This window comes from Varroa destructor, unplaced genomic scaffold (assembly GCF_002443255.2).
Source record: "Varroa destructor unplaced genomic scaffold, Vdes_3.0 BEIS01000003.1, whole genome shotgun sequence".
Lineage (NCBI taxonomy): Eukaryota > Metazoa > Arthropoda > Arachnida > Mesostigmata > Varroidae > Varroa > Varroa destructor.
In genome coordinates this window covers 5,208,170-5,223,281 of record NW_019211456.1, presented here as the reverse complement: position 1 = coordinate 5,223,281, position 15,112 = coordinate 5,208,170, and the positions used below count along the sequence as shown (strand labels likewise).

Sequence of the window (15,112 nt, the reverse complement as noted above, 5' to 3'; positions counted from 1 at the left end):
TTTGTGTGAGTGCGTGTATTTGTGTGAGCGCGTGTATTTGTGTGAGTGCGTGTATTTGTGTGAGTGCGTGTATTTGTGTGAGTGCGTGTATTTGTGTGAGTGCGTGTATTTGTGTGAGTGCGTGTGTTTGTGTGAGTTCGTGTGTCTGTGTGAGGGTGTATATTTGTGTGAGAGTGTGTTTGTGTGAGTGTGTCTGCTTCTGTGAGAGTGTGTGAGTGTATATGTGTATCTGAGTGTGTGCATGAGCGTGCAGGAATGAGTGAGGATGTATGAGTATGAGCGTGTATGAGTGTGTAAGTATGTGTGTGTATGAGTGAGTGTGAGTGTATTAGTAATCCGACGAACGTTAACTGTCGCCAGATGATCGTTACATAGTAACAGTTCAACGCAGATGTGTACTACTGTTCTTGCTTTTATTAGACACAACGATGACTAAAATAATGATTAAGATGATGATAGCGATCGCTCGTCTACAGTGAGCAAGAGAAATTATCAGGTACAGGGATATGGTGTGATGCAATGACTACACGCACTCACACATACACACAAATACTCATACATACATATACACACCCATACACATACACACAAATACTCATATATACATATACACACCCATACACACTCACATAAATACATGCACTCACACAAACACACGCACACACACACACTCACATATACACACATATACTCACATATCCACTCACCTACATATTCACATAAACACTCACCTACATATTCACATAAACACACACGCACTCACGCAAACACACATTCTCGAACACACGCACTCACGCAAACACACATTCTCGAACACACGCACTCACACGAACACACACAGCTGCTTATGCTGCTGTTCGTATTTCTGTCGATGGGTATTAGCGGCTTTGAATTGCGACGGGCTAACAGCGAGTGTCTTTTTCTTTAGTAGCGTGTTTCAACGTTAAAGGAGATCGGCAGCGACTGGATGATAAATAACTCTCTCTGTCCTATGGCCCAAAACCGTCATACTGAAAAATGCTCTGTATATATTTACATAGTAGAGAACATTTATGAAAATGGGCAGCATATATCTATAATAGAATTAGACTAAATGAACAAAGGTTGCGAATAAAAGTGGCATGTTACTATTACAACTGACTACTACTATCACGACACCTCGGTATCAGATACTCTCTCAGCCCGCAGAACTCTTATCTCGACTGACCCCCCTCCCTTTCCTCTCCCCAACCGTCTGAGTCGACAAAGCCAGTAAATTGCAGACTACATGGTGCACAAGTTGTCATATTAGCATGAGAACTAAATGCGCGGACGCGAGAAGGCGATGATGAGCCGGGCCCAGTAGATACAGTTAGACAACACTAGCAGGCCGCGGCTCTCGATATGCTACTCGCTTAATGGCTTAGTAAGAAAAAAACCGAAACGTATGAACACAGCAATGTTTGCGAGATCGTTTCGGGGAAAGTTAAGCGGCAATACGCTGGCACTGCATAGCTTGCATTAAGATCCAGACAACAGCGACAAAGCTTCTGGTATAAATATTACTGCAGGTGGTTCCAAGTATTGCTACTTATATTAATGACAGGTACTGCATTGGTAGAGTAGGGCCATAAAAAACAAAGGGTTCAAAGGCCGAAGGGACGACGGATACTGACATGACCATCTGATAGTTGCTGACGCGACAATAACGACAGCAAATATGCTACTACAACTACGTAGACAGTTTATCTGCCCGGTGAAGACTGTTTTCCGTTTGCGTCGTCACAACCGTTTCTCTCATTTCCATTTCACTTCAGTGATTACTCATATGTCAGCTACCAGATCTGTCAGAACCCCCAGTTCGGTTCCGTGCGACATTTCTCATTTCGAATCTTTTTTATAGCGTTTTTTTGTTAGACTTGTTTCGATATTCGCATAGAAAGACGAGTATATTCTTCGTATGTTTTCTCAGTAGTTGAATATGTCTAAATCACACGCGCGCATAGAGGCACATCGTATGTCATTTAGGCATTGTAATGAATGAAAGCGGCAATATTACTTGAAATCGTTTGCTCTATTCTAGTCGAACTGATGGATTTTTCTCTTTCATTTGTACCTGTATAATTTGTACGTTTAGAGTTACGCCCATTTGGAAGTGATCAACGAGGCAATTGCGATGACTAGTCCCCGGTATTGTTGGCTGTGCTAAAACACCAAGAGGATAGTAGTTGTTATCTAGCTTTATTACTGCCTGACAGAATAGTCATCAGCAGTAGCTCAACCGATTGTCGGATTGACTTGTACGTAACGTCGTACGTGCAGCATACATGCGTACAATAATAGCCATCTCTCGAATAGTTCTGACCAATAGTTGGTCACGGCGCCGTCCCTGGTTGTTTTAAGTGGCTCAGTTTATTGTTGGTTGTTAATGATTTGCTGAACTTGATCAAATGGTTCATTAAAGCCTTGCGAGTCTGTCTATGCCCAGAAGCGAGCGGAGGGGTATTTATCAGCACTTACCAGCAAATGGAAGAGCCTCGCTTGTTTTTCAACATCAGAAGGTCGAGCGCAATATAGTTGCTTCCAAAGTATATCGTTCAGCCACTTTGGTTTAGTAATAGATATAAAGCGACTAGGGTTTGAGGGGAGGGACAATGATTATCGAGAGTTTCGACTTTTAACACCCTTGAAATTAGGTCTGCTTCGAACTTCCTCGTACAGATTGTTTTCAAAGTGAACGAAAGGAAATGAAGCAAAAGTTCGAGAAAATGAGTTGATATGTACCAATGTGTAAGTATGTCGTTAAATAGAATAACTGTAGCAAATCAAGATCCAATTAGGTCGCGCGTAGTGCCTTCATATACAACAATACAGCATCAGAAAAGCATGCCGACAAACAATAATCTAAAATATTTATTGATATTTTTTTAGCTGATCCTACCATCGCTGGCTCAGCAAATCTTTCTTAATCGAATCTCTTATCAATCCCGTAATTCCAAATCCTCTTAGGTAGGACTACTGTTTTTTTTTTAGCTACTAGACGGTATATTTGTTGGACATTGCGACGTTTCCGGAGTTCAGATGTTTGGATAATCGACCCAGGTCACGAGTACCAAAGATGGATAATCCATTATCCACCCAATTACAAGGACGGTGTAAAAAGACCCAACGCTGGCGGGCAAGAATTCGTTTACTGTAATCCCTGTTGACTTTCCATTTGGCTTCGCTCCTGCGAGCGCTTAGACTTTCACGAGACACATGCTATGTTGTAACGCGGCCGGCAGTCACTAGAGAACTACCACTACGTCTATCTCGCAGGCCAGGCGCCCGTTTCAGATGTTGTTACTAAGGGGACATTTTCCTTGTTATATCCTTATAAAAAAAGAATTCTCCCCATATGGAAAAAATACGGCTTAAACAAATGAAAAAAATCTGTGTCAAAATGACACGGTATTCACTATAATTCCATTTCAATTGCTTATTAGACGCTTTCGCCCAGCCGCGGTTGCCTCGCGTATTCTCGCGGTTGCCAACAAGCGGCTGTTGCTGTTCGCCGATGGGTAGAGAAGACAAAACGAGTACTGAGTTTTTTTTGTTCTTATAACTGTTGATATATTCAAAGAATTTACTTGCTTAGGTTGTTTTGTCGTCATTGTTTTTGGTGGTGATCAAGAATAATCTTCTATTGACATTGATTTTATGAAATCATATCATTAAACGTTTGTAACGTTTGGTGAACAGTTCGATGCGTATGTTTGTTACTCTGAGAAAAGTGCAGCAATATCGAAGAGCGTTCGTGATTCTTTTTTTATCTATCATAATACATCGGAGTTGATCAACAACAGGCGATTAACTTCGCTCGAGCCTGTTTGGGCAAAGAAGCGGTTCTCTTCAAACTATCATTGTTGTACACCACGGCTCAAAGTACAGTTAAATGAGCCTGCGAAAGTATCGGTTGAATTTTATGTCCATTTGTATTAAATGCATCAAGTTATCACCACAATACACATCATTGTTTGCAATTTCTAACTGCCTGAACAAGCCGTGTTTCCCTTTCGTGCCTCCAGAGCTAGTGTAATGATCGTATATGTAATCGAGCTAAGATGCTAACACAAGAGCTTTAGGCTGCGTTTTTCTTTCCGCTGAACCGATTTTACCGTTCGACTCTATATTCCGTAACAGACAGACATTAAAACTCTTCAAATTGCAGTCGGACGTAGTTTTGTTATTAGTTATTACTACTAACGAAAGCTTACTATATATATATATATATATATGTATAGTAAGCTTTCTATAAGCTATATATATATTGACTCCTAAATTGGAATTTATTTTTACACATTATTTAGGGGACTAGATAAAGATTTCAATACTTTTTTTTACATGCTCTGGAAGTATAATTCAATACAATAACTATTCAGTGCATCATAGCATTAATTCAATACCTAAACAGGCAATTCATCACGAAATGCTTTTTCCTCAATCCACGAGTAACTTTTTTTTTTATTAACCGCCGTCTACTATAGGCTTAAATTCACTTAAGTATGTTTCAAATATGGTACGTACATAAGTTTTGGGTTAAGGAAAAGCCAAGGGTCCCATAAATGCAAGAACTTAAAACAGCAAAAAAGTCCGAAAGGTGGAAAATATCTCAACGATTGACCGCAGCAGCTTACCTGGATGCTCCAACTGATATTAGCCTCATTGGAAAAGCGGTTCATTTTTAAATAAAAAATACAGCTGTATCAAAAATGTGCCTTGGAGCTATTGCTGCGAGCTTTTCCTCAAAAATTCCTTTGGAACTTAATTGAGGACCTTTTAGTTTGTCTTATGAAATCTTCTCAGATTTTTCAGAAGCCGCATGGAAACCGGCAATAACGTAGGCCGTCAATTTAGATGAGGAGTTTTTTCATCTTCATGGGAGATTTGTCCAACGCCAAGACATAATTTCTTTCAATTTTTAAAATTCTTTAAATTCTTAAAATTCGAATGGAAAATAAGTTTTTTTTTCATTCGAATTTTAAAAACGACGCATGACGAGTTTCTTCTAGAAAGGACGGGTCTTATTTTAGCACTAAAAGGGATGAATGAACGCATGCCCGTTACGGCAAGCGGGTTATGAAAGTTTGTTTCGATTTAGGTGCCGTATTCTATCCTTTATCGTCATCTCTAACAGATGATGTCTGGTAAGGAAGTGCTTTTTGTGAGACGGGAATACTTCCAAATCAAATATATACATATATACGTTATCATTAAGGTTTCCGCAAAAAGGGCCTAAACCAGTCGTATTCGTTTTAAAACCTTTCCATTTCCCCGACAGTCGTAAAACATGTTTTATGTAGTTCGCATCATAAGCACATATTTTCAAAAATGTAAAAGTTTATAATTACATAGAGGCTTTAGTTCAAAATTTTAGAACTTTTCCTACAAAAGGCCTTATGTTTTTAAATAACAGAAAAAGATGCCTCGATTTTTCATTCTTTATACAAGTGTTGATCTCGTCGATTTTGGCGACGGTGGCCACGGGGGCTTCCGCAAGGCAACCCGTCATATGTGCTCTCTCCCTCTGCCTCTCTCCCTCCCCCCCCCTCCACCCCCTCTCTCTCTCACTCTCTCTCTCTTCCCTTTCTCTCCGTTTTTAGATCGTTCCCTTCTGATACGCAATAACGATTTTAGCCGTATCTGTGCCAGTTAGAACCCGATTGTGTATTCGGCCCTGTAGCTCAACGAAGGTAAATTTGCGCAAGAAGAGCAAGCTGTGTTTCCGTAGTTGTTTTTCAGATGCTGTCGCTTCGTCAACAGCGGTGCTGGTGGTGAGATCATGCCTATGATTGCAAATATAAACAACGACGATGACGATCATGGCGACCTCTATTGATGGCGTTGCCACAAACGCACTTAGCCGCTGCTACTGGCTGTTGCTTGTTGGGTTTGTAAGTAGCATTGATGCAATGTCCACTGTGTACAACCACAGCAGTAGACTTCGGTTTCTGTTATTGGTAGGTGTGATCACCAGACCGAATCAACAGATACTCCCACCGCTCTCCTAATATTAACAAGGGCAAAAGGGGCAACATGAGCAAAAACAATATTGAAAACAACAACGACACCAATCTGTTAGCCAATGACTATTAGATTTCTACAGAGTCACACAGGCTCAGCAACGTAGTATGTTGCAGCAGCAGAAGCTACCATCTTGTACTATCCGCGGTGTCGTTTATAGTACCTAAATGACTCAATTCAGACGTCAGATAGGGCAACAGCAGTCAGTAAGGGAACACGATTGATGATTTTATTGATCACATCCGCATTCTATCTCATTAATTAAATTCGCGTATTATATCGGATGCAGTTCTGGACATGCTTAAGGGCAAAAGAAAAATTTTCATCTAACACCTGGAGAAGATTAGGCTAATAGAAGACACCGAGCAAAAGCATAGCATATTTAACAATTACCGTTGGATTCAATATACAATAAAAATATAAAGAAATACAATCGTAATCTACTACAGTGGATTCTTGATATCTAATTGAATTGAAGCAAATCTGACGCCGTTTGATCAAACTTTGCCAAGGAATTAAAACGTAAAGTCAACTACAGCCGCCGTATGATCGTCATTAAAGAATATTCCGCTAGTTAATACTATAGCGAATCAATGTGAGCATCTTAAAAATATAGTTGACATTACGTAGTGTTTCTAGTTAGTGCTGAATACGAAACATTGCGTTTACGTTATTATGCACTTAGGTGCTACTATCACTCTATCTTAGGGTCTTAATCTACGTGCACTAATCGTACAATGCCAGCGACGGCATTTTCTGGTAACTTGACGACAAGCAAAGAGGATGATCGAGAGGGAAAACCTGAAATTTGTTTAATTGTTGTTCATATTAGTCATCCGCCATATTTGAACAACGGAAAAATGAATACACGCGGCCGCGTTAATCATCAGCTTCAGTGGGACCGTACAATAATAGTAATTAATCATAATCATTACCAATGTATTTATTCACTATATAGTTCGCCAGCTACATTTTCATATTAAAATATACTATTATTGGCGGAAGTACTTTTGCGTGTCCTAACAAACCTTTTATTCACTTGAATTATACTGCGATTTCAACATTTCATGGTTAAATCTGGACATTCATTGAGTTATGTCTCGGCGGTAAATCATAATATACTCTATATATAAGTTAAAAATGCAATATAAAAATACTGTAGCATTTTTCAATGATTATGCAACCGGGAAAACAATGCAACTCTCGGGGGCAGCCTTGTTCCCTGTACATCCATTTATCCTTTTATTCGTTCCTAAAAACTTCGTGAAGTTCAGCTTTATCGGAACTTAGAGGAAAACCTTATCAGGAAATTAGATACTTGTTGTGTGGATGACGATGCTGGTGTCAGCGATTAGGCCGTTTTCAAATTAACTAGCCTTTATTTTCCGTGTGAAGAGAAATAACATCGGGTGGCGTGGTCTGATTTCAGAATACAAAATTAAGGAAGGAAGTAGGTCAAGTTTACGGGTGTGAGCAGATCATATTAGAGCTAGCAAGACGCGCTGCGCTGTTGTAAGCGTTCCGCTTGTGTGTGCGTGCGAGCGTTATAGCATGCCTTGAGCAAAGGCATGTTCTAAATCAGGTTGTTAGTCTATACATAAGACAAATACACCGACAATACTGTACATACACAGTTTGCATCTGTATACAATACTTTGTCATTATATTTGAAACATACGAACTGCTAGAAGAAATATTACGTAAAAGTTTCAGTTTTTTCGAACAGCATCGAAGTGACGCTACCGCTCCTTTTTATATGGGTCTGCCCACATCGAGTTACAATGTACCGAATGATAGCTTTAAAATTTAAAGACTGGAACGTGGCAGCATTGTTCTAGAATTCGATTCTTGGGTGATGTACCTAGTTCTTTATTTCATCTTTAAGTCGTCATTACGTTGAAACGCCGATAACCTTCAGATACAGCTGCCCAGCTATCGCTACCATTGCCTCGTTTAGGATCGAGTCGCTGATTATAGCCGCAGCCTCTCCTGTAAGTGTTTGGTGCAGCCGTTTTTGCCAAACTACTTGGCTCTAACAAAATATTCCACCTCATCCGCTCTTTATTGATCCCTAATATATTCTTCCATGGAAAATACTCACAAGCTATTAGTTCTTACCGTTTACTATTACTGGGACGCCTGTGGCACCTTTTAAGAATTTGAGATGTATACTACTATAGACTGATACTTACCCAGTAGCAGTTGCACATGTAGCCATGCGTGCTATAATAATAATGGTAAATACATAGTCAGTAGCACAGGAGAGTCAGTAGCTCGCTCCCTGCTGTTCACGAGCAGGCGTGAGGGCGGGACGGAGGGGGTATGCTGACGAAATTTCAGAGTGAGAGCGAACTCAACGTAAACGAGGAGCGTGCTCCGCAAGCAATGACGTCAAGATGTGACGAATTGAGAAGTCGAAGAAGAACGAGCCGCTGTATCGGACGTAAAAACTTGGAAACACTTACATTTTGTAATGTGATGGCTGAGAACTGGCGAAGCATTAAGGCCATTTGACAACCATATCACAGAAACAGTTAGCCGGCGCATGTAGGATGCCGCCGCCGGATTCGGATATTCGATGACAGCAGGAGGACTAGCGCGTATTTTCGATTATGAGGTTGAAAGATCTGCAGAAGCTTAACTGTGAAATAACTAGAAAGCCTAGGTCCTTTAATTCTTCCCACCTATGTGTTTAGATGTATGTCTGCATAGCCTTTCTCCCTTCCCTTGCGAAGTATGCATTGCAGTATGTCATGAGAGATGGGGCATACTTGCGTGACAAAGACGGACAACACGAACTGCGTATTTGCGTATGTGTGTCTGTTCTTATTGTTGAAAGACAACGTTATAAGCATGTTGGAATAGGAAAGGGCCCAGGAGCAAACTCCGGAAACTCCCCACTGGTGGAGAGGGCATCGGGGCTGCGTTTTTATTGAAAACACACGAAGGCCTTTCGAAGCGTCTCGTGTGTATCATTTTACGTCATTGCATATGCTATACTCTTTTAAGAAGGGGATAAGCAGATTTGACGATGCGGATCCATGAGAATCATGATAGGTTTGTTGGTTGTTAGATTTGGACAGGGGCAGTCTTTGCAGAGCCTGTTATACAGATCAAGGTTCAATTACTTGTGGTGGTTAAGATTCAAAGGTAAAAAGCAAAGAGAGCCAGGATTCATAGCACTATGTACTGAAACAACAGTCGTGCACGCCAAAACTCTGTTGCATAACGTTATGTTAAAAAGTGACTAAGCCTTAGTTCAAAAGAGGATTAACTGGCGACATGATGGGGACCGGTCGACGTAGTAAGTTTAAAAGCAACAGTTTTATTAATTAACATTTAAACGATGAAATTCTATGAAGAAGTGGTAAATATAGTACGACGTGACTAAAACCAGAATCGTTTAGTTGTTATATTCCATTACCTTAGTAGCAACATAGTCTGTGTATGGTTTATGGTGTTATATTTTCCAATTTCCACTATAAATTTCTACTTAAAACCCAGTAAACTAGTTCCCAAGAGCTGTCACCTAATGCCGACACAAATAAAGCGTATAGTGCTTTATTTTAAAGTATGCAGTTGCAATACTTGTACGTTTCGTAGCGTTTATTTTTCAACGAACTACGAGTCGGAAGCCGTATGCTTCATGAATAATCGCGAGTAAAAGATTGTCATAAGAATTAGACATTACATTATGTATCCACTACTGTTAAATTAGAACGACCTTGAGACAGAAAAAAGGGTCCCTAGGGGTTATACTAAGTGCTTCGTCTGTATTGTCGTTTGATCTACGGTCTAGTCTAGTCTGATCATCTGACATTATTAATCTAGAGAGAATTAGGTCATTATGCCAGCCAGCAAAAGACCGTCCCCACCATTGGGAATTACTTCTCAGTTATCTGTTGAAACATTTGTCCCTTACTCTGATCTACCCCATTATTTTTTCTGTTGTGATACTTTTAACATGCTGGTGTAGTGCGCACAGCCTTTTTGCCAAGGAGAGAGAGAGTCGTTCAACTTCTATGAGCCGTAGTGCCATACTGGCCATATTAGACACTACCCGGCGTACCTTCGCACAGTAATATTCATCTGCATAGGATGCGAGTAGGTGTATATACAGCATATGTGTATGTTTCAGAAAGTAAGAACTTCCTCGATCCTGTTGCTCCACTACAAAAAATATGAAGTATGAGCGTCGTAGTTTTCGCATCTATGGATGATTTTTTCGCTTTTAATAGAATGATGATAGAAAGGAAACCGTGGGTGAAGAAACCGACATTAAGGCGAAGTTGTGGGAAAAGAGCATACGCGAGCAACATTGGGGCATGGGCATTAAATAGGTTGAATTTTCGTGGTCAGGAGTGTATGCAGGAGCTAAAGTAAAGATGGGCAAGAGCACAACTTCAAAATTGTTTGCCGATGCCATTTTGTCATGGACTGATTGAACTGTCCGACCCAATTTGGAGCTAGTAAAACCATGCAGCGGATGAACGGATGGATGCACAGTAATCATGATAACGAACTTTGTATATATGGAAGCAGATGCATACGAACGTATACATGAAGTGTGCTAGGCTTCGTGGACGATAAAGCCAACGAAAAAGGGTAAACTTTTTCTACATAAATTCTATATAAAAAAAAAAGCATAAAACGTACTACGTCTGTAGCAAGTTTATAGAAGCACCGATAGGTTTGTGCTTACTTTACATCCACTACATTAACGAACGCCGCTAGACGTATGTCACTCGAAGCGTAGAGCGTAAATTCGCGAACACGTTTGCTTTATCGTTTCGAATACTGTTACTAATTTTCTACACTTTATGCGTTTATTTTTTCTTGAGAAAAACCTATAGTAGTATGTGTGTGTGTGTGGTTGTTTCTATACTATAAAAGAGATGGGAAATATTTTCTATCGGCTATTTAGATTGTTGAACAAATAAAAAAAAGAAATTTCGTATGTATTTTACAATATGGTACGTGGTGCGGTGGATCTCGACGTTTTCTCCTGTATTTTCATTGATACAAAAAATATCGTATGCGCTATAACAACAGATGCTTGACAGCGTCTTTCTGTGTCATCAGTAGGGGTTGTTTGTGTAACGATGTATTAAGTCATTAGATGAGCAACACCGACGAGTCTAAACGAATTCTTAGGTGAAATACCAATAGCATTTCATACTTTTTTCCGAAACTTTTACAGGTCGCAATAAAGGTGGCGGCGGAGGTAGTCAGTACGAGTCGTCGGATGAGGACTCCCTTGAAACGTGCTCCGTCTTTTCAGGCGAATCTCGCGCGGGAAACAATCGCGCTTCCCAACAGAATACAGGTGAGCAATACAATAAAGCGTCCATTTCCAAATTAGTAAATCAAAATGAATCTTCACTACACAGAGCAAACCGTTCGGATAAGAAGAACGTGGCTCAAAGCAAGTTGGACCAGACCTATTGTCGCGTACAGTCTGGCTTTGTTAAGGTTGTGCAGCGACCCTCAGGATCGCCACGAACTTGGTGTGATTCGGATTGACGGTCCGCAGTGAAAAAGCCGAAATAAGAAAAGATACATACACAAGACTAAAGCTTTAAAATGTGAGGGCTATTATACAATGTATGTAATGCATACTAGCTAAAAGTCATCAGATATTTGTGTACATTCCTTAGTGTCCCAAAAAGCCTAAAACTGACCTAGAACAGTTTTTTTGTTGAACCTCGAGGGTGTAGTAATTTTTCTAGTCATTTATTATAGAACTGACTGCTTGGCTATAACTGGTTATAAGTAATATGGCGACAATCCTAAAAAGCAGCGTTCGATCTATTAAAGATAGAGTTGAGTATCTGGATTTTCTGTTTCTAGATTTTTATTTTACTGTACATGTCAGCTTTGAAACCCGAATGCTTGGACTAGCATTATTCTACAATTGTTTGAGTTTTAAGCCCTGGCAAATGGACCCTTAGCTTTGTGATTGGTTCTAACCGTAAGATAAAGCCAAACCCTGCTACCCTTTTCACTATTAATTAAATCTGTTGTGGTGGAATTCAATTCATTGACTATCCGTAATAGACGACCGGTTATTTAATTGCTTTTCTAATGTCTCCCTTTCAGTGGACGCCTTTCTATGCCAGTCTGCGCCGGTGTAGCTTTTGTCATTTATTTTCGGGTTGCCCTGTTGGCTTTGGGTTGGTTTTCGGGTGGTGCTGCTTAGGCAGAATATTGTTGTTATATGTCTATGAACTTGTATACATATTTGCATACGCAGCTTTATGTTGGTGTTTATAAAATGTCTAGTAAGTTATGTATGTGCATAAATAACATGATATACGGTCGTATACAGGGTACAGCAAAAACAAATAATTTTTATGAACACGCGTTAAATATTCGTCTGTTTTATGTGATTCATAGATGAGGACGGAAGTAATTCAGGAGCCGAGGAAGTTGATCACTTCGAGGACAAACTGAAAGAGGCTATTGACGGCGCTTCAACGGTAAAGACAGGGCCACGTCGAACAACCTACCTACAGGTTCTACGGCAAGCATTAGCTGACCGATTTTGCCCAGAGTTCCTTGCGACTAGACCATGCACAATGGTTGACATCGTTGAAAAGTCCGTGAAAAAAGGTCGACCCGATGAACAGGCAGCAGCTTGTGCCTTGGCCTGCATTCTCGTCTTACAATATGGTCCTGAGCCTGACAGTGTGCACATCTACGATACGCTGAATAAAACTCTCGGACATATGGTGACCAATGCGGGCTTACCGTACGCTACTCGTCAGCAGTGTGCCAATGCGCTCGCAATCACTGCTTACATAGCTGACACTAATCCTCTTAACATCCGCGAGATTATGGACGAACTACGGTCAGTGTTTTCCGGCGCTTATCTTAAAGGCGACGGCATGCCGCCAACGATCACTCCAGAGCAGTCGGCGCTATACCAGACAGCGCTACAGTCATGGGCATTGCTGCTGACAGCATTACCTGCCGATCTCGCCTATAACCACCTTAACAGGTAAGATAACAGAGAAAACATGTTTTTCTCTTTATCATACAATTTTGCTAATATACTATAAATTGTTATGCTACCTTATTGGCTGTATAGCATTGATGATGGTGTGATATGCTAACACAATATTTTCACCTTCTGCTGCTGCTGCTGCCGCCGCCGCGACGTGGGAATACGTGTATGTGTGTGTTCGACATAGACATCTGGCACCGATTTGTGGTGTTCTTGAGAGCAACGATGTCGACCTGTGTATAGCAGCTGGCGAGACAATAGCCTTGATGTTTGAAATCGGGCGCGGGCAGAAGCATATGTTTAAGCCTGAAGATCCTCGATTTCATCTTCAAAACTTGCGTGCAAAGTTGAATGAGCTCAAAACCGGTTCGCAAAAGTCACACACGAAAAAGGATCGAAAAATTCAAAAGTCATCATTTAGAGATATTGAACGAGGAATTACAGATGAAGAGGGTCCTGATTTCACTGTTCACTTTGGAGTAGAAGCCCTCCACATTCGAACATGGGTGGACAAGCGAACGTACGATGCACTTATCGGCGTGCTGGGCCGTGGCATGAATCATCATTTGCAGACGAACGATTGTCTCCGATCTTTATTCAGCTTGGGTGCACCACTAGTACCAGGCAGCAAGGAATCTGAAGGACTGTTTGATAAAGCTTCCAAATTCAAGCGGCATATGGCCAACGTCGCGATGGATCGCCATCGTACGCAAAAGCTGGCGAAACATCGAGATAAACGGTAAGACATTATTCGGTATACAGGCAGTTATGAGCAGACAGCAAAGTACCAGGTCGAAAACCATAACTGTGCCAACGTGTCTTAAATTGTCGTGAAAACTAGATCAATGGGAATGGCATAATAAAAAAACTGCCGCTTCTGCCAGTCATTATTAGGATTAGCAAAAACAAGACTTACACATGTAAGTTTTTCACAGTCTGCAACAATGCCGAACGATATGAATATTTTCATACAGCTTTAGAAAACGTAATATTACGTATTTCGTTATTCAATAAAAGTATATGCTTATTAGATATCAACAATTCGCTGGGGTCCAAGAAAATGAAATTAACAATAACTAATTTCCAACACAATTCGTATGATTTGCAATTGATTGTTTCAGAATGGACGTTTGTAGAAGCGACTAAATCATCCTCTGCATCCGAGCAGGTTAGGAGAAATGGGCATATAGGAAATTATAAAAAAACGTGAACGTAAACAGTCTACGCTGGAGAAGAGAACCCATATGCTCTCTAATGTATACGTGACATAGTAATATGTAAATTATATGTAACCGCTAAATAATAAATATTATATATTATACATGAATAGCTTAGTCGTAAAGATCCTTCAAGTGTGTTGTATTTCATAATAGGTATCTTTTAATAGATAGATAGATTTAAATATGAATTTGGATTGTTTTCGTCTAATTTTTTTTTTAACTATAACAGATTTAGTTAAAGCTCATGAGTAGCTAAAAACATTTTGGGAACGGGTGAGGCGTTCTCTGATAGTTATTGTTGTGGCCTTGTATTACTTCAGAAGCATTAAAAAGGCAAGATAAAAGAGTTGCCAGTTCTCAACCGAACGAGTTATTTGTAGACCGAAAGCGATGTGAATTGCAAAATGGCGGACAAATGCAGTGGCTTGACGGCAAGGTTCACTTCGTATTGAACGAATTAACTGGAGATCACGGATACGAATAGATTATCCTCACAAGAAAAACGGCATTATTACCAAATTAATGTAATACTTCTACTTAATTGATGTAATAGCTTGCAAAAGCTTTACTTCTCGCCAGCGTGGACGGTACATCGATGCCGTATATAACGACAACGGGAAAAGAAAAATGCATTGCATTAACAGCAGACTGAAACTAACATTTCAGAAGGTGGTTTCCAAACGAACTGTCTCCTTGGTGATCTATGAACGAACACCAACCGCAAGTAGCAATGTTATTAATTATTTACGCAACCAGAACTAGAATTAAACCAAATGAAAGATTTCGTAAGTTTCGTCTTTCTGCGGTGTTCGTTCGTCTTTCAGTGTTATCAGTCAGATGAGGA

At 40.2% G+C, this 15,112-nt stretch overlaps 1 protein-coding gene across 2 annotated transcripts; it reads left to right on the top strand.

The window, feature by feature from the left end:
* Positions 1 to 9,068: 9,068 nt before the first annotated feature.
* On the top strand, positions 9,069 to 14,400 carry Ifrd1 (Interferon-related developmental regulator 1). 2 transcript variants are annotated; one of them, XM_086985642.1, is made up of 5 exons: positions 9,069 to 9,192; positions 11,243 to 11,368; positions 12,439 to 13,042; positions 13,236 to 13,787; positions 14,170 to 14,400. In XM_086985642.1, exons 1-5 carry the CDS (start codon positions 9,084 to 9,086, stop codon positions 14,192 to 14,194), a joined length of 1,416 nt encoding a protein of 471 aa, XP_086841768.1. In that variant the 5' UTR covers positions 9,069 to 9,083; the 3' UTR covers positions 14,195 to 14,400. The 2 variants fall into 2 exon arrangements, with proteins under 2 accessions (XP_086841768.1, XP_022654081.1); XM_022798346.2 differs by lacking the exon at positions 9,069 to 9,192 and adding an exon at positions 9,199 to 9,346.
* The last annotated feature ends 712 nt before the right edge of the window (positions 14,401 to 15,112 follow it).

Bases quoted from the DNA above. Each gene is read 5' to 3' on its own strand.
- Ifrd1 (XM_086985642.1), top strand. From the start codon at position 9,084: ATGAGAATCATGATAGGTTTGTTGGTTGTTAGATTTGGACAGGGGCAG. The intron at 9,193-11,242 runs GTAAAAAGCAAA...AAACTTTTACAG, and splicing joins GTGGTGGTTAAGATTCAAAG to GTCGCAATAAAGGTGGCGGC. The intron at 13,788-14,169 runs GTAAGACATTAT...TGATTGTTTCAG, and splicing joins GCGAAACATCGAGATAAACG to AATGGACGTTTGTAGAAGCG.